Genomic DNA, 26,111 nt, shown 5'->3' with positions numbered 1-26,111 from the left:
CTTTGTGGGTCCTTATGCTTCACTTTCCTAGTAGTTTGCAAAGAAGCAACATTTAAAAAAATGAGATGATGGCATGCATATTTTAGCACTTTTTTTTTTCTGAAGCAAATATTAAGACCTATTTGTGTATTTTTTAAAAGGTGATACGGATTTCTTCCTTTAAATGAGAGAATTCATGCTGAGAAGTTTCCTGAGTTTACCCTGAAAGGGTCTATGTATGGGACAGAATAATAATGAGTTAAGAAATTAAATATAGAGCACTTGACTGAACAAGAAAACACAAAAAAAGTGTGTAATGCCTTGTGTGCAGTTAGAAAAAGTTAAGTCTGCTTTGATACGTCCATTGCTGCTTATAGCAATTGACTTGCTATTGTATGTACTTGTTTTGTGTATTGGAATGTCACTGCTAACGCCAGCATGTTTGCCATTGCCATTTCACTGAATTGGAAAACAGTACTCCATTTTTTGAACACTTACCTGAGATATGGGAGCAATACAGGAGCTTGCAATTCCATTGATAGTGGATTCTGATGTGGTTTATTTTCAGTTTTTACCTGTTAGTGAAATAATGTGTTTAATATGTAAAGCAGCTTTTTATGGAACACTCTAATGACTGTGTATATATACGTATATTTGCTAAATTGTAGTGTGTAGTTCTCTAAGTTTATGCTTATGTCTTGCTTACTGCTTTGTAAATCAGAAGATATGGATACGTTATAGCCTGAGTGCAGAACAAAACAAAAAACCAAGGAACTCTTAACATTCAAGTTATACAAATAGTAATGTAGAGTTTTGTTAAAAGTAAGCATCATAGAGGTGTTTATTGAAAGTGACTGTGATACTAACTTCCATTTGCATACAGTACAGCTGTAGACAGCATAAACTAATTCTAGAACTGTAAGAGCTGAGAAAATGGATTTTGAAAATAATTAGTGGAAAACACTATCAAATTTCTGGTCTGTAAAACTGAATATTTAGATTGAAAATACCTCTGGAATACTGCCTGTGCAGATGTCTTGCTTCATAATTAGCTTGTGGTGAAGCAGTAAGAAAAACTGTGTGCTGGTCTTGATGATTTTTTTTTGTTTGTTTGTTGTTTTTTTTTTTTTTTTGTTTGTTTTTTTTGTTTTTTTTTTTGGACACTTATAAGACATTGAAACTTTATTGGTAAGCTGTAGGATACTGTGGTATGTGAGAAGTGAGCCTCATGTTTCATTTGGATTAATATTTTAAACAGACCTCTTTTATAGACAGTTCCTACACAATGTAGGCTGATAATTGGTTAATTTTAGGGTGCTGATGACTTACTGAAGGATATTAGGAAGCTCGTGTTAGAAGTAAAACTTCTATTGCTCAGTTCTTTCAGGTACTTTGCAACTTTAGTTTTTGAGGCCATACATTGCTCACCTCTTGTAGGAAGTGTGAGGAATGAGTTGAGGCTTGTTGAAGTCAAAGAAGAGGCAATCTGAAATGCTGATGGATATGATTAGTGGGTAAAGTGTATTTGCAGTGTTGGTGAGGACTGCACAGTGGTTTGCCTGTAGGGTGCACTCATGGTCCGATTTGCCGTATGTTTGAGCATGTGGTGCCAGACAGAATTCCAGGGACCATGATCCAAATGGTGTAAGAAGCTCTAGAGCAAAAGTTTAGGTTGTTGTGGAAGAGGCTATATATATATATATATATATATATATAAAAAAAATATGTCCTTGGTAGTGGTGTTATGCAGATGACTAGGCAGAGATATGGTTCCAGTGTGTAGGTAATAAATTTATGGTGAGAGGGACATTTCTTTAGTTGCCAGCATGAACCTTTTAAAGCATCTAGTTTCTTTTTTTGATTCTAATAAAACTTAAGATGTTGACAAGGGGAATTTTAGAATAAAAATTGGAGGGCACTGATGAGTATGGAGGTAATTATAATTCAGTAATGCATCCCTTCAGATAGGGCAGAAGTCCAGGGTGAGGAAAGAAATGGCAAAGAGTACATTAGGAAAGATCATGTTTATAATGCATACAGTCAAACTATATTCAATTACAGGACCTTGCCAGCCACAGTTGATGTAAGTTAAGATGGGTTTAGCTGATACAACCATGAATGCAAATTTTAATATAGCATTTTTAAAGCTGATAGAAAAAAGGTTATCACTGAGACACTAAAATATTTGTGCAAGTTACAGTAAGCATAGGCATTTCTGGTGAAATAGTAACAGGCTAAAGAAAATCTAGAAGGGACAAAGTAAGTATTTAAATTGTTCTTGTTCTTTTTTTTAGGAGATCTTAAGTCTGAATAGTGGTAGAATGATATAGTTGCAATACGTTTGATTGTTTCAGTACTTTAGTCGTTATGCTCAGAGTTGAAGCTGCAGGGAGGCACTTGAAAATTATATCAGTTGTAGATCTGCTTTAAGTTGCTTTGCTTTTTGAGCAGTTAGTCAGAATTCAATAGAACAGAAGTGGCTTTTGATTTACTCTGGAGTAATATGAAACCTGTTTCAAAAAGTATCTTATTTTGAAGTAATTAAGGTCCCAGAAAGGTAAGCTAAACAGGGGAACTAAAATGTATGTAAAACAAGTTGTTACTTACTCATAGTAAATGTATGCCAAACTAAACAAACAAATGAAAAAGGCAGCATTTGAGGAATCCTAAAAAAATCTCTGCAGTAAAATGGTAAAGTAGGTTTCTGCCAAAAATTGGTAGGTTTGCCCAGATTGAGGGGGTGTGAGATAATTAAATTGTATCTAAATCTAAACTGGTAATAAGGTTGGGTAACAAAGCTTTTGAAGAGCAAATGCATAAGGAATTGAGAAATATGTATTTTAAAGAAGCAGATAACCTAGAATCATTCTGGTAATTGACTGTAAATATACAAATATGTAAGGGAGTACAAAATAACCCAGTTGGAATGGGAGCCCATAATGGCAGGAGGAAGAAAGTGTTTGGTTTTGTCTTTGTTAGGAATGAGTGCTTTTTTTATGAGAAGGAGCCTAAGGTGGTAATTTTAGATTTTAACAATAATTGTTAAGGTGATCAGTAAGAAAATACAGGTAAGATAACATTTATTCCCATAGTGTATTTTGGATTTTTTTTTTTTTACCACATGCAGAATGTAACCTGTTGCTTAATTAGATTTGCTTTCAGAAGACTGGCAAACTGATTTTTTAATTTTTTTTTTTTTAACAGTTCTGAAGCAGCTGTATTTCCTATTGCATAAACTGATTAAAACCTACGGAGATTAGAATGAGCTGATTTAAAACAACTAGCTAGCTAACTAGGTAAACTTTAAGAGGAGGTGACATGGTTATATAGGGAAAGCTTATACCTTAGAAGTTATGGGCGTATGAGTATGTGGGTAAGAATAATGTGGTCTGTGTATATCACCTTGCCAGCTGCATTTTGAAAATGTTATTTGCTAAGGACTTTTCCTATCGCATGATATTCTGATACAATAAAGGTCCTCTTGTGGTTTAACTACTTTGAAAAGCTCATGAACAGATAAAAATAAATGATGAGTTATCCTCTAATGGAGTGAGGCCTTTGGTGGGGTGCATCATATTTTTTAAAAAAAGTAATTGAGGGAAGGGGACTAATAGACAATTAGTCCAAACAAAAGATCTTAGCAGTTTCCTAAGCCTCCCTGACTGCAGCAGATTGCATAATAACCTCATAGGAAGTGGGAAATAAAATCACATATTACGGCTGGCATTAAAGTATTATGTATGAAGAAAAATATTACAAATACATATTTGGTGATGATTTCTTGGGTTAGTCATTACTACACATAAGGATCTTTGAACTACTATAAGCTATTCTGTGAAAATACCAGGTGAATAATGTTTGAAACGGTGGGTAAAATGCTTGAAAGCAAATAAAAAAACTTTATCATGCTGCTGTATGAAGCAGTGCCATGTTTGTATCTAGATGCAGGTAGTTTTCCTTGCCCTACCTTAGAAACAATACAGCAAAAGTGGAAAAGTGACACACAAAGGTATGGGACTCAGATAATCAGGGGTCTGGAACTACTTACAGACAAAGTGAAATATACCATTTTCAGAAGTGATAACAAAAGACTCTAGACGTCTACTATAGCTGGTTTCAGTTTTGTAAAAGCAAATGTTAGTTTTTTTCAGAAAAAAAAGAGGTTAATTAATGTTAAAAGATGCCAAGTGATGAAAAGGGACTTCTGTCTAGTAATTCCTTTTAACAGGAGTTAGAAAACTCATTTTCTAAAACTGTCTTTCTAAGCTGTTAGTGCTTTGATTTTACACAGACATACAAGAAATTAATGAAAAATGTCAGATTAATTTTGTCTTCTGGGAGAGGAACAGGGCAAAACAGTGTGTACCTCTATTGGCGCAAGAGGAATTGGTCTTTTGCTGAATTGTGACTTTGCAGGCTGAACTGGATGGAACATTAAACCAGGGAAAAATGTTTGCTTAAAATTTGCTTATGATTGTGGTCCAGTCGCTTAGTGGACCTAAGTACTTTGCTTTCTTTCGAATGCAATGGAAGTTGCATTTCTTTAATTTCTAGATATCAGTTATGTATATTGCTGATGTAAAACCATCTTTTTCATCACACTATAAATACATTAGGAACCAAAATATGATGGGAGCAGGGAGAAAAAAAAACAACCGCACCTTTCTGTGGTGCACTTAGTGATTCATGTGTAAACTTGGTTAATGCAAATTGTACCTAATATTGAGCTGGACCTGTTGCCGTCATGTAGTTTACCACTTCTGAACATAACTTTGGCAGAAAATGTGTTCCAGAAAAATATATTCTGATCGCAACACTCTAGGTATAATCTCTTTTTTTCTGGAATGCATGTTTAAAAAAATACTGAGGTTGCTGAGTTGGAGAGAGTCATAAGCCACTTTCTTCAAAATAATTGGTTTGTTTTGTTTTTGTTTTGTTTTTTTTTCTCTCCACTCATGTATGGTTGTATTTTTTTTGTTTGTTGTTTTTTTCTTCTGTTTGTTTTTTTTTGCCTGCAGGGATGCCTGCAGTCTGTAATCCAGGCATGGTACCAGTGGCAATACCACCTCCTGCCGTCAATCCTCAGCACCTGTGTAATGAAGAGGACATGAAATCTATCCAGGACATGTTTCCTAACATGGACAGGGAAGTAATCCGCTCAGTGCTAGAAGCTCAGAGGGGGAACAAGGATGCAGCTATCAACTCCTTGCTTCAGATGACTGAAGAATCATAAATCCCCACTTCCTGCATAGTCCCTGTCCTTGATGCCACTTATTTTTACTTGCCAAGCCAGGGATTTAGCTAGAGGAAGAAATTCCCAACAGCTTTCTGTTAGCACATCCTCTGTGAAAGATTATACTCTTTTTTTTGTTGTTGTTGTTGTTTTGTTTTTTAAATTTTCTTGGACATTTGGATCTTTTTCACTTTCTTTCTGAATCTGTACATACTCAGTTTAGCTTATGTCCTACAATATAGCATTGAAGCATCTTTGCTATCAGCTGTGCCGTGTGGCTATATTCTGATGGGGTGGGGAGTAATGCTGCTTTTTTTCTTTCTCCCTTTTCATGAACTTGTTCTTAAAAAGTAACTCTATGCAGTACAGGATTTACTACTGTTTGTTAGACTGAAAAAAAAAAAAAAAATCCATGGAGGGTTTATTCTTTAAACATAACTGATTTGTTAAAGTATTAAGGTTTCATCAAGCAACCTATTTCTGCCAGAAATTAAAAGAAAGACTCTTACCTTGTCCAGTGGTGTTTAGTTACTGCTGTGATATATTGGGTTGTTTCTGATTGAAGATTTTTAATTTAATAAGCTAAATTTCTTAGGTTGTGCTGTTGGTATTTGTAATGAGCATCTTTCATTCAATCTATTCAGCGGGCACCAAAGCAATATGTTATCTGGTGTGTTTGGGGGGGGCTTTATCTTCCCATATAGTATTGTTATGTATCTGTAAAATCTTAACAAGTAACTTTTAACTTGTACAGTATGTATTGCTGTGGCAGAGAACGGGACTGAGCTCTAATGTACTCCCACAGTTAATTACACTCTAACTACTGCTCAGATTAGTGCAGAAGGAAAGATATTTATACCTGGGAAATTACTAAAACTGTAAAGAATTTTAAAAAGCAGAAATCTGTGATCTGGTTATAAGGCTTCTTTTTTTACACCTATATTTCAGCAAAATTACCATTTTATATTAGTGGAAAAGCTATTGTATTTTTTCCTGTAATCTGAAATAAGCTTCAGAATCTTTGAATGGCATTGTGAGTTACTCAGTAACTCATTTGACTACAGTTGCTGAAGTCAATTTATTATTATTTGATGCAGATGGAAAGAAATTCTTTCCGAGAGAAAATTTAACATATCTGAGTTGGTCTGATCCTCAGAGGAGGCTGCAGGTTGTTTGTATTTATTGTTAGTGTTATTTTTTTCAGATAACAGTTCATTTTGGAGCTGCAGAATGTTACAGCATGCAGCAGTTATGCCTGTTGGATAAATTCCTGCGGTGTCTGTTTTTGTAGATGGTAAAGTAATGCACTTTAAATAGTATGCACCAATTTATTTTTCCAGGGATGTGCAATGTTGCTGTTTTATCTTTCTAATGCTTGATTTCAAATACTTTGACAATAGCCATAGACCTTTATATTTTCAAGACTTGGAATGAATGTACACTTGAAATCTGGGCTCTTGAGTGATTCATGAGAACATTAAAGCCAGGTTTTGAATAGGGAAAAGGGACCCATATTCTCTTCTTCCCCATACTTTGTTTCATGTCCCACGCTTAAAATATTTTCTTTACTGAAAAACTGATTTTATTCACTCCCCTTCTCCCACCACCTACATTCAAGAAGCCTTTAGGTAGCACTGGCAGTAGAGCATGAATTTTTTTAAAAATCAGACTGAAACTTTTGAAATACAGCACCAAATATCATCCCAGTTTCTAACCTTTTAAAGCTGTCTTTTCATAATGCATGATTTTAAGTTTTGTTATTCATCTCTTACCATCTTAAACTTACTGTTGAAAGCATAAGTGTCTTTATATGTCCTTCAACTGGCTTTTCAATAATGAGATTCAAGGCTATAGTTTCCATGTTCTTTAGTTGTAGAGTCACCACATTTTTGTTTTCTAAAATAAAACGGGTGTTTTTCAAGAGACTAGTCTTGCCTCTTCCCTGCATTCATGGTCATTGTGATTGGGTAGGTGTAGAGGCATTTGGTATTTATAGCACAGTAATTTGTGACATCGTTACCCAAAATGATAAATCTTCGTAAGGATTTAATGCTTAGATATCTCCAGGAAGAGTCCCTTGCTCTAACTTTTACGAAGATAACATGAATTGCTAGGGATGGAATAATTCAGGGAAAATGTACATATTTACACTTTTATATTAAAACATTGGGATCCATAGTACAGCTTTTTATAAAAGCAAGTGGTCATGGTTCAACTTAATGGCTGGTAAATTGTATTGCATCCTATTACAGCTCAATTTCCAAACCCAAAATAAACAGTTTTCAATCCTAATCACCAGGAGGGATAAGTGCAAATATAAGGTTAGTCAGGTTTATTCAAAAACTAGACTCTGGGCCTTTGAGAGAGGCTCCTGTTCTTAGAATTTTTTCATTTGTTTTGTTCTAGGCAAATGTTACGCAAAACAGGGTAGATGTATGAGTTGAAGATGGGATATGTAGGAGCAGTATGGCCAGTAGATGAATTTCAGCATGTTAGAATATACTTAAATATTGGTTTGGGATTTTTTTGTCCTGATTTAATTGAGCATTATAGCTGAAACTCTTATGTCAAGATGTTCTACTTAAGTCAAAAAGAACAAAACACTCATCATAAGCCTGTTCAACTTTTCAGCATATATATCCTCTCAATCAAACTGTTCATTGCCAGATTTGAATTGGAGAAAAATCAAAAAAGGCAGGGAGTGTTTAGTTATTCTAGGGTCTGTGTAATTTAGGTATTGGAACTGGAAGTCTGTTTCTTGATTTAAAACAAATTCTCACTTATGATTGTAGCTTTGGACAAAATGGTAATGGGATAATACTGTGTTTGCTGCTCTTCACCTCAACAGCTTCAAGCAGCTTGGAGCCAAAACCAGCTCTATAAGACTGGCTTCTGCTAAAAGTTAGTGCTCTTAGTACTAGTTTGAGTCCTGCCAGTAACCTAAACTTGCTAAAGGTAGGAACATTTTTTTGTCTAGCTAGATCCTTGCTACCTTCTTCTCTACTGCTCTTTGCATCTGCTAATGGTACTGAATGGTTTTGTTTGTTTGTTTTTTTCCCTTAAAAATGTTATTGCTTGTTTGGTTGATATGTAATACTGTACAGAGGATGTTTTTTGCTGTAGTAATTCTGAAGACATTGTTTCTCTGTATTGCGTTCCGGTGTCCAAATGTTTTTCTTGCACTCTAAAGTACATTAACTTTTTCATTCTAATTTAATAAATGTATCATGTAAATGAAAGTGTATTATGTCTCTGTTGAAGAGCATCACAATTTGAGTCTTTGTGGACTGATCTAGAATTCAGGTATCAGTTATTGTCTTTTATTCAGTCTTGCACATTAGTTAACAAGTTACACTGGTTCTTAACATGATTATCTGGTGGGACTAGTACAGTACACACTCAAAAGCTTTTTAAGTGTTCATCTCTAGATGTCTTTTCTAACTCTTCTAGGTGCTACTTTCTCAAGAAAATGTTATAGTACTGCAGGTCTAGAAGACAGAATGAGGCAGTAGTTGCATTGTTCAAAGAATGATGTTGGAGGGCAAAGGAGGAAGGATGAACAGTGTGTGGGATGGAGGAAATGTTCTGCAGTATGAGGGGATTGAGAACTCTCTAGGTGAGAGCGGTCTCCAAGTAAAGAGTTATTAAATAGACCTTGTGATTTGCTATTTTAGCTAAAATAAGAGCTGGCTTTATCTGCTAATATATAATTAATTAATTTTAAAGATTTGTTTTACACAGCATCTCTTTTTAATTCAATCATCGCCTGCAAAGCTATCCTTTTTGCTATGCTCAGCTCAGTGATTATTAATCAACTACTAGTATGTAATTTTAGTGTATTACCAAGCTGACATTTTGGCTTTTACTGTCCAGTGCATAGTGGTTTTTTTATCCGGAATTTTTAAAAAAAATATAGTTAAGAGTAATCTTTCAGAACCAAATTTCCTGTGATTTGTTTCCTTAATGTGCTTAGTACCTACTGTGAAACAAACTTGTGTTCAAATTGTGCTTTCTTTAAGCCCTTCAATGTCAGTTTCTATCCCAATTTATGTTCTATGGCTTGCAGTTTGCTTTCATGTTTCACCAGTATACTGTGAGAGATAAGAAAAGTTACAATTAATTTACTCAAACAAATCTTTATTGGCTTTTTCATTTCAATGCCAATCCACCGGTTGTGATGTGTGGGTGTATAAAGAGAAATCATTGTATTTTGAATTATTAAAACATTTAAGTACATCAATGAGGGCAGGACCTCTAGGAAGAAATGCAAATATGTGTTTTCATAGAATAAAGAGGAAAAATGAAAACAGGCTTCTCTGTTGCAGTTTTAAGTTGTAGCCTACTGAAGACTTCAACTTTCTCTTCTAGATCTTCAGGAAGCTTGTTTAGAAACCAAAGTTGATCTGTATTCATACTGCAGTTCAGAAGGATTTTCTTCACTGTCTTGCCAAAAAGCATAATTAATTTTGTAAGAACAAATGAACTACACTTATGGTATTGCATATAGATGGGAAAAGTGAATATGTGGAAAGCAAGTAGATTGAAATCCATCTTAGCTATGTCTGTATTTCGATGTGTGGGAGAACTATGAAAGTGCTGCTTTATGGAGTATTCAAAAGATTCAACATGTTTTTAAAATATTAAGTGTGCTAATCTGGAATGTGAGGCAGACTAGATACAAATGGACTACCTTTATAATTTTAATGCATTTATAATTGGAAGAGAATGAAGGATGATCCAATTTATTTTAAAGTTATCTCCAAGTGTAAAATAACTACAGTGAGTGAAAAAGTGTGTTGAACTTATCTTCCATGTCTGTGCTGCCCATATTTCTTTATGGATTAGATTCAGGAGCTTGTCACTGTGTCACAGGACAAAGTTTTTCCACCTTAAAATGCATAATTTCTGTAATAGTAATCAGCTTAATGTGGAGCATTCAGGTTGATTTGAAATGCATAATGCTCTTTTAAAAGTGAATTGCTAAGTAATTATTGAAGTATATATAGTGGGGGGAATGGTGAATGGGACTGGGGCTGGGGGAATGGGACTGGCCACTTGAGAATATAAGGCTCTTGTCAGAGGGTGTAGGGAGGCAACTAGGAAAGCTAAGGCCTCCTTAGAATTAAACCTGGCGAGAAGGGTCAAGGACAACAGAAAGAGCTTTTTTTAAATACATGGCAGATAAAAATAACACCAGAGGCAATGCAGGCCCACTGATGAACGAGGTGGGTGCCCCAGTGACAGAAGATACAGAGAAAGGCACTGATACTGAATGCCTTCTTTGTCTCTGTCTCTGTGTGGTTGAATAGGGATCTGTTGGGTATGCTCAAGCAGAAGAGGAATGTTTACAGGTCATGGAAGCAGGGGCTGGCCACTTGGGAAGAATATAAGGCTGCTGTTAGAGGATGTAGGAAGGCAGCTAGGATAGCCAAGGCCTCCTTAGAATTACAGCTGGCGAGAGGGGTCAAGGACAGCAAAAAGAACTTTTTCAAATACATAGCAGATAAAACTAATACCAGAGGCAATGTAGGCCCACTGGTGAACAGGGTGGGAAACGGGGGGAGGTGCCTGAGGATTGGAGGAAAGCAAATGTCAATCCAGTCTTCAAAAAGGGCAAGAAGGAGGACCCGGGTAACTACAGACCGGTCAGCCTCACCTCTGTCCCTGGGAAAGTAATGGAACAGCTTATCCTTGGTGCCATCTCAAGGCATATCAAGGATAAGAGGGTTATTAGGGGCAGTCAGCATGGCTTTACCAAGGGTAGGTCATGCTTGACCAACCTCATAGCCTTTTATGAGAATGTAACAAGGTGGATGGATGATGGCAGAGCGGTGGATGTGGTCTACCTTGACTTCAGTAAAGCCTTTGACACAGTCTCCCACAGCATCCTCACAGCTAAGTTGAGGAGGTGTGGTCTAGACAATAGAGTAGTGAGGTGGGTTGCAAACTGGCTTAAGGAGAGAAGCCAGAGAGTGGTAGTCAATGGTGCGGAGTCTAGTTGGAGGCCAGTATCTAGTGGAGTGCCTCAGGGGTCAGTGCTGGGGCCAATATTATTCAATATATTCATTAACGATTTAGACGAGGGAATAGAGTGTACTATCAGCAAGTTTGCTGATGACACTAAGCTGGGAGGTGTGACTGACACACCAGAAGGCTGTGCTGCCATCCAGCGGGACCTGGACAGGCTGGAGGGTTGGGCGGGGAATAACCTAATGAAATTTAACAAGGGAAAGTGTAGAGTCCTGCATCTGGGCAGGAATAACCCCAGGTTCCAGTATAGGTTGGGAAATTACATATTAGAGAGCAGTGTAGAGGAAAGGGACCTGGGGGTCCTGGTGGACAACAGGATGACCATGAGCCAGCACTGTGCCCTTGTGGCCAGGATCTTTTGAGGTCCCTTCCAATCCCAAACATACTGTAATACTGTGATACTCTGCTGGAGGCTGTCTTGAGGAGCCCCGCACCGCTGAGACCCCAGAGGAAGTCAGGACAATGGAGGAGTCTGCCTCGGTTGATGCGGACTGGGTTAGGGAGCAAGTAGGCAATCTGAACATCCATAAATCCATGGGTCCGGATGGGATGCACCTGCAGGTGCTGAGGGAGCTGGCTGAGGTCACTGCTGGACCACTCTCCATCGTCTTTGCCAAATCTTGGGAAACGGGAGAGGTGCCTGAGGGCTGGAGGAAAGCAAATGTCACTCTAGTCTTCAGAAAGGGCAAGAAGGAGGACCCGGGTAACTATAGACTGGTCAGCCTCACCTCCATCCCTGGAAAACTGATGGAACGACTTATCCTTGGTGCCATCTCAAGGCATATCAGGGATAAGAGGGTCATTAGGGGCAGTCAACATGGCTTCACCAAGGGGAGGTCGTGCTTGACAAACTCATTGACTTTTATGAGGACATAATGAGGTGGATAGATGATGGCAGGGTGGTGGATGTGGTCTACCTTGACTTGAGTAAGGCATTTGACACAGTCTCCCACAGCATCCTTACAGCTAAACTGAGGGAGTGTGGTCTGGATGATCGGGTAGTGAGGTGGACTGTGAACTGGTTGAAGGGAAGAAGCCAGAGAGTCATGGTCAATGGGGCGGAGTCCAGTTGGAGGCCTGTATCTAGTGGAGTGCCTCAAGGGTCAGTACTGGGGCCGGTATTATTCAATATATTCGTCAATGATTTGGACGAGGGAATAGAGTGTACTATCAGCAAGTTTGCTGATGACGCCAAGCTGGGGGGAGTGGCTGACACTCCAGAAGGCTGTGCTGCCATCCAGCGGGACCTGGACAGGCTGGACAGTTGGGCAGGGAAAAATTTAATGAAATCTAACAAGGGAAAGTGTAGAGTCTTACATCTGGATAGGAACAACCCCAGGTTCCAGTATAGGTTGGGGAATGACCTATTAGAGAGCAGTGTAGGGGAAAGGGACCTGGGGGTCCTGGTGGACAGCAGGATGACCATGAGCCAGCACTGTGCCCTTGTGGCCAGGAAGGCCAATGGCATCCTGGGTTGTATTAGAAGGGGAGTGGTTAGTAGGTCGAGAGAGGTCCTCCTTCCCCTCTACTCTGCCCTGCTGAGACCACACCTGGAATATTGTGTCCAGTTCTGGGCCGCTCAGTTCAAGAAGGACAGGGAACTGCTGGAGAGGGTCCAGCACAGGGCAACGAAGATGATTAAGGGAGTGGAGCACCTCCCTTATGAAGAAAGGCTGAGGGAGCTGGGTCTCCTTAGCTTGGAGGAGACTGAGGGCTGACCTCATTAATGTTTACAAATATATAAAGGGTGAGTGTCACGAGGATGGAGCCAAGCTCTTCTCGGTGACAACCAATGGTAGGACAAGGGGTAGTGGGTTCAAATTGGAACACAAGAGGTTCCGCTTAAATTTGAGAAGAAACGTCTTCTCAGTAAGGGTATCAGAACACTGGAACAGGCTGTCCAGGGTTTTGTGGAGTCTCCTGCTCTGGAGACATTCAAAACCCACCTGGATACATTCCTGTGTAGCGTCATCTAAGTGTTCCTGCTCCGACAGGGGGATTGGACTAGATGATTTTTCGAGGTCCCTTCCAATCCCTAGTGTTCTGTGATTCTGTGAAAGGTTCCTGTCCAGTGCAGCAGGTACATCTCCTCTGTGACTAACTCACCTTTCTGGGTGCCATTGTGTAATAGGTATGAGGCACTGCAAATGGAACTGAACAATGACGATGGGCTATCTAGGTTGGAGGTGTCACCAAGGTTAAGTTGGAAACTTCCTACCCTGATGTGGCCTCTGTACGGTATCCGTTATTGCTTTTTTTAATGTCAGCAGCAATGAAGTTACGATAAGTTCAGTGGCAATCAAAAGAAACTTCAGGGCCTTGGGCTGACTGGTTCAGGAATCAGGAGCACAAATAGTATGCTCTTCTATCCGTTGAGTTTAAGAGAAAGGTGGAAGAAACAGGAGAACCCAGCAGATAACTGCTGTCACTGGCAAACTTTTGGGTTTTCTGATCATGGGTCAATCTATGTGACACCAGGCCTGCTGGCAATAGATGAGGCACACCTGTCTCAAAGGGGGAAAAGGATATTTGTGCAGGAGTTGGCAGGGCTCGTTGAAAGAGCTTCTTCAAAGGAGATTTGAAGGGGGAAGGGGATAAAACCAGATGTGCCTGTGGACAGCGTGCCAATGTTTGACGGCAGATGTGCCAGCAAGTTCTGCTCTGTGATGTGGTGAGTACACTGGAGCACATTTGAAATGTCCTATACTAAAGCGTGCAGCATGAGAAATAAACAAGAGGAGCTAGAGGGCTTGACCCAGTCCCAGAGCTGTGACATCATTGACTTATGCAAAACCTGTGGGCTGTGTCCTATGACTGGTGTGCCATGACAGATGGCTACAGGCTCTGCAGGAGGGATAGGCAGGGCAGGTGAGGCAGGGGGTTGGTGCTGTATTTGAGGGAGGGGTTGGATTGTATTGCACTCACTGTTGGTGACAATGTGGTCAAGAGCCTCTGGGTAAGGATGAAGGGGAAAGCAAATAAAGCAGATGTTGTGGGAGTCTACCATTGACCACCCAGTCAGGATGACAACACCAATGAATTATTCTACAAGGAATTGCTGGGTATCTCCAGATCAAATGCCCTTGTACTTACGGGTGATCTTTATTTCCCAGATGTCAACTGGGAATATCGTATAGCAGACACAAACAGGTCCAGGAAGTTCCTGAAGCATGTTGAAGGTAACTTATTGATGCATGTACTAAGGAAAGGTGCCCTCCTAGATTTGTTGTTTGTAAACAAAGAGGGTCTCATGGGTGAAAAGGTGGTTGGTGGCTGCCTTGGTTGCAGTGACCACAAAGTGGTTGAGTTTCAAGTAATTTGCAGTAGGAGAAAAACTACAAGCAAAACTTTGACCCTGGATATGGGAAGAACAGACTTTTAGCTGCTGAAGGAGCTACTTAATGGGGCTCTGAGCAGCCCGATCTAGTTGAAGATCTCCCTGTTCATTGCAGGGGTTTCAACTATATAACCTTTAAAGGTCCCTTCCAACCCAAACTGTTCTATGATACTTAATGAGATCCCCCTGGGAATCTGCTTTTGATGATATTGGGGTCCACAATGCTGGTCACTTTTTAAGCGCCATCTCTTTAAGAGTGCGGGAGCAGGCAATTCTAAAGTATTGGAAGTCAAGCAAGTGGGGCAGAAGGCCAGCTTGGCTGAGCAGGGATCATCTTCTATAACTTAGGCAGAAAAGGAGAGTGTATGGACATTGGAAGCAAGGACAGGCAACAGGGGAGGACTAGAGAGATGCCACTGTAAGGATAAAATTCACGTGGTCAAAGCTCAATTAAGAGTTCAAGCGTTAATCACTGTGAAGGACAACAAGGCTTTTTAAAATATGTTAACAGCAAAAGGAGGAGGGTCAGAGATTATAACATTGGTCTGTTGCTTGATGAGGTTGGACACCTCAGGAATAGGGATGTAGACCAAGTGGAGATGTTTAATGCCTCCTTCTTCGCCTTTGTCTTTAACACCAATGATGGGCTCTGGGACCCTTGGAGCCCTGTGCTGTAAGACTGTGACTGGGAGGATGATAAACTCCCAGCTGAACTGAACTTGTTCAAGATTTGCTGCTCCAGCTGGATGCATGTAAATCTATGGGGCTCAGCGGGATTAATGCCAAGGTAGTGAAAGATCTGTCTGATGTTATCGCAGAACCACTCTCCTTTATTTTTCAATGGTCTTGGGAGTCTGAACAGGTCCCAGTTGAGTTGAAGCTGGCAAATGTTGTCCCAGTTTTCAAGAAGGTGAAGAAGGAAGATCCTGGTAATTACAGGCCTGTTAGTCTCACTTTAGTGCCAGGTAAAATTAGGGAGAAGGTTATTCTGTGAGTTATTGAAAAACACTTGAGAGGCAATGAAGTCATTGATCACAGCCAACATGGCTTCCTGAGGGGAAAGTCCTGCTTAATAAACTTCATTTCCTCTTATGTCGAGGTCGCAAATCTAGTTGACAAAGTGAAGCTAGTAGATGTGGTGGGTTTGACTTTTAGTAAAGCTTTTGATACTTTCTCTCTGGACAAAACATCCAGCATACAGCTAGACAAGTGCATAATGCATTGTGTGAGCAACTGGCTGACAGGTGGAGCGCAAAGAGTTACAGTAAATGGGGGCGTGTCAGGATGTCAGTCAGTCACCAGTGGGGCTTCTCAGAGCTCAGTTTTAGGGCCAGTGTTTTTAATGCTTTTATAAATGTTTTTCAAAATAAGCTTAAAACTTATGGAAAGATTGATAAATAGGGACTTACTGTTCTTTATTAACCGAAATAATTTGGATCTATTATTTTCCAGTTTACAAGATAATTAGTTTTTTCTAATCTTTCAAATTACTTTTAGACTATTTGGCTATTTTTAAGTCCTCCACCTGATAAAATGTTGTTGCTGTTTTCTGTTTTGGAAAGCCTAGTGGAAGTGTAGGTCATTAATGTGGCTTGGGAGGTTAAGGGCCATGCATGTGAATATTCTACGGATATCTTGCCTGATTTAATTTGTTCAGCGATACTAAATTCTGTCCTCCAACTGACGAACTCTGGGTATGTATTACAGGTGTGAATTTAAAACTTAAATAATGTATTTTCTGTGGTTAAGTATCACAGTTTCACTTAGATCCACTTAGATAATCACTTTAGGTCACCAGATGATGAAACCTATAAATGGCATTTGTGGGAATATAACAGAAGATTGGTGAGGAGGATAGTAAACAAGTGACTTGCAGCTAGGGTATAGAAAAACACATAATACTAATTGTTGTGTAGTCTTGTATGCTTGACAAGTAGAACCTCTGCGTTTAGATAACACAGGCCTGTGATAGTCAAAGGCACCCTATCAAATGTGCTTGAGATTCCTGTTTTGCTGTTGGCAAGATAAAGCACAGTGGAAAACTACAACTGTTTGAATCCCTGATATACAGGCAAAACCAACAGGTTCAAAAAAAACCTCTGTAGCACAGGCAGAGTTCTGTGGTGCCTGCATCCCCGCTTGTCTGCCTCTGCCTGGCTGCTGCTTTGGAGATCCCCTGGTTCATGAGGTAATGAAAATAAATTTCCTCTTTGTAGTTCATCTGTGGTTTTGTGGTTGTTCCTGTGTCCTGCCTGTGTCAGCTCACAGTTTTATTTACAATGGGATGTTTTGTTCAATGAGTTGCTTGAGATTCTCAGTATTGTGGACAGATTTGTTTTCAAAGCATTATGTTGACACATAAATAAAATGCACTAACTGGGTAATTTCTCCATATATATGCATATTACTACATAACATTCCCTAATGCAGTAGTCCCTGTAATAGACTAGTTAGTGATATAAAAAAAAAGTGTTCTGTTTCCTGATGTAGATAAGTGCTTTTCAGTGGTAATTTTTAGTGAAACAGCATATTGGATTATGGTAAATATCATAGGATGAAAAGGCAGCACTTTGTGATTAATTTGATGCCCCATGGAAATGATGTTTTAAATATTATTTCTTAATCTGTAGTTCTGTAACTAGAATTACTTTACTGCTGTGATGGTACATTCAAGATATTTGGAAATTTTGCTATAAAATTAAGGCATGCATGCATTTTGTAATTTCAAGTTCTAAAAAACTTGATACAGTACACAATAGCTAGATGTATTTTAACATACATTTGTTTGATATCCAAGAAGTTACTATTTATGTTTTCCTATTTAGCTAATTTCTCTGCTTTAAAGTAATTACTAGAGGTTCTTTGGACTTGTAATGCTAGCTTAGCATTTGCTCCAAAGAGAAATCTACATATTTGTTTCCTCCTGAATCCTGTTTACTTAAAGTACAAATCCCCTGGGCTTTCATCTGTGCAGATTTGAGAGAAAAGTACAGAAATAGATTTCCCTTAAGGAGAACAGAAAAAATTAAGTGGTTTCTAGCATTTTGAAGTGGGTTGGTTTTCAAGGAAGAAGGACCAACAAAAAGCCAAAACCAAAACACACCCCACCTACAAAACAAAAACAAAGAAAAACAAAAACCAAACCACAAAGCCATGTCCCCCCCCTCCCCGAAACACAGACAACAACAAAATCCCAGACTCAAAAAAAATCCCACTAATCAATATTATCTCTTCTAAATGCTGCATTATAGTGCAGATTTTTTTTCAGAGTGCCTGTGGCTCTCAGACCAGAGCAATTAAAAACACGAGCTCTGTGCTGAGGTGTTATCTCTTGTTCTCAAGCTAAGTCCAAAAAATGACTCTGCTAGCTATGAAAAAGAAAGGTTTCTAACTGCATGAAGAGAATTAACTCATTTTCAGTCAAACCAGCACAGGGGGAAAGCATGCAGATTTCATTGGGTTCTGCCTGAACTCCAAGCCAGCTTTAGAAGTGTTTACAACTGTTTGTTATATGTTAGCTAAATCTCACTGGGTTTTAGAACTTTGCAATCTGACCTATCAGCTTTGTGGCATCATTTTGTCTACCTTTCATTAATATTGGTAGCTCTGCATTATAATGCTAGGCCTCACCAGGCTGGCATACCTAAATACCTCTCATGTGGGAAGCCCTCCTACAGCCAACAGTGCTGCTTTTTCACTGTGGTGCGGTTCTAGTTCCTATCAGGTATGCTCTGTTCTCATGGCACTGTGCCCAAAGTGCTAAACTCTCAGGAAGCCAGAAACCTGTGAAGCTATGTTGAGCATACTAAACTTCTTGACCCACTGGTCACTCCGTTCAGAACCGTCTGGATGTCTCCTCATAGAGATACCTAGTGTTCAGGGTCTGAGGATGCAGTGGTGAACTTGTAAATTGGTGGTGCACAGATGGTCTGGCTTCAGTCCACGTTTCCATAGAAAACTGGCTTATTACTGGGTCAGAGAAGCTGTAGGGAGTGGTACAGGCAAACCATGGCTAACCAAGACGTGGAGCTCAGCAGTGAAATGTGAAGCTTACAGACCTGCCCACTTCTCCCCCCTAGTTAATCCTGATATGATACCAGGTCCTGCCAGTAAGGCTGATAGATAGGGCTCTTCTGATTTCATTCAGGGATTGCATTTAATTTCTAAATAAGCACGTATAAAATGTGCAATTATTCGATCAAACAGTTCCTCCTTTATTTTTCAGCTAAGCCTTCAGGCCAGATTTCAGACTTCGTATTGTAACAGCTACTGATAAGATAAATGCTGCAAACAGTTCAGGTAAACTACTCTGGGAAAGGGTGGCCAGTTTTCTTAGTATTGTAAATCCATTCAAAATCTTCTAGATAGCACAGGAAACAAATGCACAGTTTAACAACATATCCTGAACTTACTTGCGGAATTAAAGTTATGGGCAAGATAATTTTCTGACTTAGTATACTAAGTTCATTGACACCTTAGTATTCTTTAACTAAATAGAGCTTTCATTCATATATAGATTTTTTTTTTTTTTTTCCAATGGAAGAATCAAGTGCTGATTTCTACAGCCAGGTACCTTTTGACCTACAACATGAAATGGTAGGAATGAATAAAGTTTTTTCCCCCTTTTTTTTTTTTTTTTTAAATACTTGTCTTTAATACTTGTCTTCTGGACTTCTCCACTAATTACAAGGAAAACAAACTGCAGCCTGCCTGTTATCCCACCATCCTGACAACTGGAATACAATAAGCAAATGAGAGGGTTTTTTTTAAATCCCTGTACCTTTTATGCCCGTGAGCAGAGCTCTTTAGACCTGGGTAAGGGAATTTAACCTCTTCCAGGAAAAAGGTTTGAGAGTGTCTTCATTCCCAAAGACTGCTAGAAAATATGCCAATCAGAGTTAGAAAGCTCCCCGATTTTACTCTGTCATTTAGATAACAATGACGGCTATCAAACAGTCACCAAAATTGAAAAATGCTGAAAGTTTTATTGATCAAATAAGAGGCAAAACAAACAAGAGAAGAGTTGTCTCCCTGTCATTGTGAATGACTGTTAGGACAATTACATCCATAAAAATGGTATGAAATAAAGCCTTATCTAGGCACAAGACTTAGGTGCAAGGTAGCTACAATGTTTTCTGGTTTTGTTTTTCAGAGACCCTTTAAACCTTTCCAATGTGTCAGCTTTTTGATCAAATGGAAACTTATTTGCATATTTCTATAATTTACACAAAGATATTTTACACAGTCATCTATTTTTGCCCTTGAATATTGTCTCACTTTGAAAGAAAAAGGCAAAAAAATCCCAACAAACAATGACAAACCCCAAGATCCAATTATTTGACTTTTATTTTTTTTTTTTTTTTTTTTTGTAAGTAAGAAGTGAGAAAAGGTGATAACAGAAACTGATGTAGAATCTGTTGAAGAAGGAGCGCAGGTTATTCTGGGGAAGATGTGATTCCAGCTTCACTAAGGTCTCTGCTTTTTCTTTTTTGAATTATCATCTTTTTCTTCTTCTGAGTTTGCTTTGGGAACCATACGTTGCAGAATTTTCCACTTGGGAGTCATGTGCAGCAGAGTTTTCTGATGTGCATGCATTCATACACTGGCATTGTTCCACGTAGACATAATTATGATTTATGCTTGTTCCATTTTGGCAAGTCAAGGTCACTTCTCTTGTGTGGCTGCTGTACTCATAGCAGCAACTGCACTCATGTTGCATCTGGTTTGCTTCAAGAGAGTACCTGTGATCCACAAGGAAAATAAAATATATATTCTCAATAAAAAATGAACACACAGAAATCCCCCAGTGGCTTTTATTTTGGGGTTTGTTGGGGGGCTTTGGGGTATTCTTTTTTTAACATCCTCTCTCCCATACACACTTAGGAGTGTGATTTTTAATTACCTGTCTCTTCAATAGTAAGACTGTTGTTGCTTCCAATGAGTCTGATTCCATTCAATGGAGTCTTATAACCACATTAACTTTGTTGCTATTCTGTGATCATAGAATCAGGTAGCTTGGAAAAGACCCTTTGGACAATGGAGTCCAATTGTAAACCTAGCAATGCCAAGTCTGCCTCTAAACCATATCCCTAAGCATCAGAATCTACACATCTTTTAAATACCTCCAGGGATGGTGACTCAACCACTTCCCTGGGCAACCTGTTCCACTGCCTGACAACTGTTTTGGTGAAGAATTTTGTCCTAATATCCAGTCTAAACATCTTCTGATAAAACTTGAAGCCATTTCCTCTTGTCTAATCACTTGGTACTTAGGAGAAGAGACCAACACCCACCTTGGTATGCCCACTTTCAAATAGCTGTAGAGAGAAATAATGACACTGAAGATGATCTGCTCCATAATCTTCCCCAGCGCTGAGGACAGATTAACAGGACTGTAGTTCCCTGGATCCTCATTCCAGCCCTTCTTGTAGATGGGCATCACATTTGCTGACCTCCAGTCAACTGGGACCTCCCCATTTAGCCAGGACTGATGATAAATGATTGAAAGTGCCTTGGTGAGCAACTCCACCAGCTCCCTCAGTACCCCTGAGTGGATCCCTTCTGGCCCCATAGACTTGTGTGTGTTGAAGTGGTGTAGCAGATCACCAGCCTTTGCCCCTTCGATTATGGGGTCTTCATTCTGCTCCCCATCCCTGTCTTCCAGCTCAGGAGAATATATACACAGTACCCCTGGGTAACTGATTAACTTGAGACACCAGAATACACAATGTATAAATGTAGCCAAAGAGATGCTAAATCAAGTTTTCAGAACTTACACTGAGGAGCCAGGACAAGTTCCTTCACAATATGCCAGCTGAACAGGTTCAGAAGATTCACAGTCACCATGGCGGATCACAGTTTTTTTGCTGTAACGTTTGCATTTCTTAGCTGCATAAAAGGAGGGGGGAAAAATCTCTTCAAATCTCTAGTTCAGAACTAAGTGAATGCTAAAACAATTTCAAAGTGCATAATGTCTGATTATTGAGAATCTGCAGTGTACGGCAGTGTGTGGGGAGTACTATGTAATGTATCTGGAGTTTTTAGGTTATTCTTTGATCTCAGCTGTACAGTGTTTTTGGAAGATAATGCAGAAGCTTGAGCATTGGTGGTTTGGGTTGTGATATTCAGTATCAGAAAAGCAAAATTCCTTTTTCCCTTTAGAATACATAGTGAAGCACAAAGTCTTGATAAACAAGTGAAAACTGGGGGAGTGAAGAATCCTTCCATTCACTTAAAGATAGTTAGAAGTTGAATACAGTGCTCTTCAAGCAGAAAACGTGAACACAGTGTTACTTACGTTTACATATTTTGCAGCAGCCATCGGGAGTAGTCTCTGCTTCATCCTTTGCAAAAGTAAAAGAGGATTTGCATTAATGCACAGATGACAATCATAAGTAAGAATATGAGTTAACTTTACTGATACTGGGCAGAAAGCTCCTCTGTGTTGAACACTGAATGGAATGATGGATGACTTACTATCTCCACCATAGAAGACTTGAATCCTTGTAGCCTCATGTAAAAATACAAAGCTTTTCATATTAGTAATGTCACAGCAACATTAATTTGATTCTTCAGACATTCCTGCAACTTTGGTGGAAGTGATTTGTTGTATTCTTCCCTCCCCCCCACCTTATTCATTTAATATGCATACCTCAGGTGAAGAATTGATTAAAACTTACAGGATCACACTCTCCTGGATTGTACTCAGGGCATATTTTTTTAGTTTGGACTGCAACAAATTGATCTTCAATTTTTTCACATTTGTATTGGCTGCAGTGATCGAGTGGCAGGACTTCATCAACCTAAGATTTTGTAAGAAAAGCAAACAATTTTTATTTTTGTTGTGATCAAGTATAGTATGATTACATCAAAAATGTATGAGATAATTCAGTTCTCTCACCCCAAAGATTCTCAGATGCTTCTTAACTTCTTTCAAGTGACAAAAGTGGAATATTGCAAACTGTGGCTAGCTTGAAAGTGTAAGCGCTGGATCTGAACACTCAGACCACAAATTGAAAACCATTGCCCACTTAACCACACATAACAAGAATATATTATTCCAAGTGTTCAACTGAGAAAACGGGTGTGCTGTTTTGGGGGTAATTTCAGTATTACTGAATTTTTACTAGTAAGGGACATGAATTGACTCTTAGCTGTTCTAACCTGTATCACTAATAGATCTGAAAATTAAATGAATACTTACATTGAGCACACGAACGGTGCCATTACTTAATTTGATTGTGCAAGCTATTTCATGACACTTCCCACAGCACTCCCCATCCGTAGTCCTATATTCATAACCCTACTCACAAGGAAATGAAAGAGAAAGTATGTTGAGTTGGTGATGGAGAATTTTAGTCTTCCTGTAATTGAGGGCTGACTGGGCAGCCTGGCGAATCTGAACTCACCAGTGGACAAGATGTGTTACATGGAACTCTTTCACAGTGCATATCTGCCTGGGTCAGTTTACCATTCTGAGAAGAGCAGGTACAGTTCATACACGAATTGATTATCCACGTTCCAGCCTGGAAGACAGAAAAAAAAAATCAAACGGCAACAGTTTCTAGAAAATGTATAGGGAGGGTTGAAAGCATTGCACCATTAAGGTAGCTGAAATGCCAGTGTGACTGAGTTGTTCAACTCTCTTTGAAAATAAAGCGGTTTGGCTTTATGTCTTTCAAGAAAGCACACATTAGGATGAAACTAAATGAAGGAATAAAAAAGAGAAAAGTAGATTAATAACATGCAGGTAAGACTGGTTTGTACTGCCTCACTATTTTACCAGCTTTTCAGTGCTCCATTTAAGATTTTTTTCCCTGTTAAGTCATGTTCAGTGGTTATAAAACAATTCCAATTTGCAAAAGGTGATTAAGTGGATACATACACAGATACATAAGCAGAGATACAAATTTTGACATGGATTTAAGTCTTTCTGAAATGTGTCCCCAAAAGGCTTCAGTGCTAATGTTTAAATTTTGACTAAACAACCTAGGAACCAATTTTAGCAGATTTAGATATCAATTAAAGCAAAAATCCTAGATTTAGTTTTGTAGGTTCTCTGGGCTTATTTCAAAGAATGGTTGAGTTTGGGCAATTCATCAGCTCATTTAAAAATTCATTAATTCCACATTGGGAGACTGCTTAAAAAGAAAGTACCTCACTAAAAACAGGACCATCTTGTTCTGTGCTACATCTTGAGGAACTCTTCTGTGACAATTTTGGTTTTGACATTAGGAAAAAAAAAAACCCAGAACTCTTCCAGTTAAGGGCTAGAGATCAAAAACCATGTACTGGGAAAAGAACTTTCTCAAAGGCTTATCCTGGTAGGAAGGGTGTACATTTCACTTCACTATAAGTATAACATTCTCACCTGGAACATTGTACCATTAACCAGACAAGCAGGTTCTGAAAAACAAGAGTAAAACATTGCCAGAGTAAACTTAGATTATGAGACTTCCTGAGAAGATGTTATCAAGTTCTATAAGTAACACAGAGATTATGAAAAACTTGAATTCAATCCCCCCCTACATGCTTAGATCTCATATTTTGTGTGTCTTGATGTAAAGTTCTATCTTTGAAATCAGCTAGAAGAGTCAAGGAGGAACTTCAAATTTGAGCTATGCATGAAAAATCAGGTTTTTGCCCTTTCAATATCAGGTTCACTTCAAATTATGTGAGTTGTTTCCTCTTTGAGCCCTAGAAGTCCAGTAATCTTCAAACATGCCTATGTTATTGATTCTTTATGACCTCTCAGAACATGGTTTGGATGGAAGATTGAGTGGAAAAAAGGTATTCATACTGTGGTCACATAAATAATTTGATAACATGACAGATCCCATTCAAATCTTTCACAAAACTACTTCAAACTTCACTGGTCCTTTGTTTTGACCTTCCTGTTTCAGGCTGAATTTATGGCTACCTTTTTATTATCGTGTATAAAAGTGTATGTATATAAAAATCATATATACAAATATATATAGCTATTAGGTTTTTTAATTTTCATGAGCATTCAACAAAGGTATAATTATTATTTTTCATACATTGACAGTTCATATACTGATTACAATTCACGTTGTATTATTGTTTTGTGTTACTTGCTTTTGTAGTTAAGCTTTCTGCTGGCTTGTCCTTATGTTTATGCATCTCAATTTAGCTACAGTTAGACTAATGTTAATGTACTTCAGTGTTACAGTAGTGACATTATATAAAATGCATTAATAACCTTTATGATTACAGATACAGAGATAGTGCTCTCCTGCTTGTTCCAATTTTCTCAGCAAAGTTCACTGAAAATAACATTTTGTTTTTAAATAAGCTTCTACTGCATATTTAGCCAAAAACTGATGCATGTTAACTGAGCCAGACACTTTAAAAGTAGGTTTTGCTGTTGTTGTAATACACTCTTAGATATTAATAGAAGTGCGAATGTGATTTACCAGAATGTGTAGTCTGGTATTTATATATGTATTTTTAATACTTACCACATTCATATTCAGGACAACATGGGCCTTGTTGTTTTATTACAGCAAGAGAAAGAAATCCTACATCACAAACTGGTTTCTGGCATGTGATCTGCTTGCATCGTACGGTAGCCGTGTCGTGGTCACAGGAACACTCTTGGCATCCACTTGTCCAGTTCTCTCCAGGCTGAAAACATGTAAGTGATTTATTCTTAAGTGCTCTTTCACCCTAGTTGTTCTGTTTCAAGATGAGATAGACTCTTGAAATTGGTAGGAAGTTCAGATTAGTGTTCTCCTAGCATATGATTTCAGGACATAAAAGGAGGCAAGTTGAGAACAACCTCAGAATTCTGTGTAGAAGAAATGAGATTTTGACACTTTAATTGCTGTTCTGCTTATTTCTATGACATTTAAATGGCTTTTGTAAAAAAAAAGTCCCTGCCATGGTATTAGTGAGCTTTTCCATCTCCAGATTACTCAAAAGCCTGGTAATGCCAGATTGAAGATTTGTGCATTTGTAACATGACATGTTATAATAATTTTATTATTAAAATACATATGAGTTGATTTGAATTGGCTGTTAGAGGACAGAAATTGGGCTGGTTTTGCATTGGTGATGTATTAGAAAATAATGAGGAGAACCACCTTTCGTGGAGGACTGATGTCAGTGCAGTTTATTTCTGCTGAAGTTGTGGGGGCTGTTGCTGTGGTTGATGAGACATGTTCTGTGGATGAAGTGGTTTGTGCTGTAGTTTCTGGAGTAAAAGGAGTAGTCAAAGGACATGGCCCCTGGAATGGGTGAATTTCACATTCCTTGCTGCAAAGTGCGTAAAAACTACAGCCAGCCCCATCTGTTTTGTTGTATACCACTTCCCCTGTAGAGAATAATAGGAGGAGAAATTAGAAGACCAATGAAAATGCTTAGGGAAAACAAAAGAAAACATGAAAATACTATAAAAATATCGAGTGTATTCATGTATAAAAATTTCTACGTTTAGATGATTTGAATGGTTATGTTTAATAGAGTATTAAGGGTTTGTATGGCTTATGAACATTTTTATAACCATAAAAT

General features: G+C 38.6%; 2 protein-coding genes across 3 annotated transcripts in view; one reads left to right on the top strand and one right to left on the bottom strand.

Annotated features, from left to right (window-relative positions):
• Nucleotides 1–8,451, top strand: part of TOLLIP (toll interacting protein) — a 29,364-nt gene extending 20,913 nt beyond the window's left edge. For both annotated transcript variants that reach the window (XM_065065074.1, XM_065065073.1), the window contains one exon: nucleotides 4,998–8,451. In XM_065065074.1, the coding sequence (XP_064921146.1) occupies nucleotides 4,998–5,212 (215 nt within the window). In that variant the 3' untranslated portion in view covers nucleotides 5,213–8,451. The remainder of the gene's footprint in view (nucleotides 1–4,997) is intronic.
• An 11,470-nt stretch (nucleotides 8,452–19,921) lies between these two features.
• LOC110365110 (mucin-5AC-like) overlaps nucleotides 19,922–26,111 on the bottom strand; it is a 39,209-nt gene continuing 33,019 nt past the window's right edge. The window contains exons 33-41 of the mRNA XM_065066500.1: nucleotides 25,685–25,914; nucleotides 25,061–25,226; nucleotides 23,950–23,984; nucleotides 22,988–23,104; nucleotides 22,783–22,881; nucleotides 22,259–22,381; nucleotides 21,877–21,922; nucleotides 21,356–21,467; nucleotides 19,922–20,320 (exon numbers count right to left, since the gene is read on the bottom strand). Coding sequence (XP_064922572.1) covers nucleotides 20,077–20,320; nucleotides 21,356–21,467; nucleotides 21,877–21,922; nucleotides 22,259–22,381; nucleotides 22,783–22,881; nucleotides 22,988–23,104; nucleotides 23,950–23,984; nucleotides 25,061–25,226; nucleotides 25,685–25,914 — 1,172 coding nt within the window. The 3' untranslated portion in view covers nucleotides 19,922–20,076. The remainder of the gene's footprint in view (nucleotides 20,321–21,355; nucleotides 21,468–21,876; nucleotides 21,923–22,258; nucleotides 22,382–22,782; nucleotides 22,882–22,987; nucleotides 23,105–23,949; nucleotides 23,985–25,060; nucleotides 25,227–25,684; nucleotides 25,915–26,111) is intronic.

This window comes from Columba livia, chromosome 5 (genome assembly GCF_036013475.1).
Source record: "Columba livia isolate bColLiv1 breed racing homer chromosome 5, bColLiv1.pat.W.v2, whole genome shotgun sequence".
NCBI lineage: Eukaryota > Metazoa > Chordata > Aves > Columbiformes > Columbidae > Columba > Columba livia.
The sequence above is the reverse complement of the archived record's forward strand: the minus strand, read 5'-3'. Positions and strand labels throughout refer to the sequence as shown.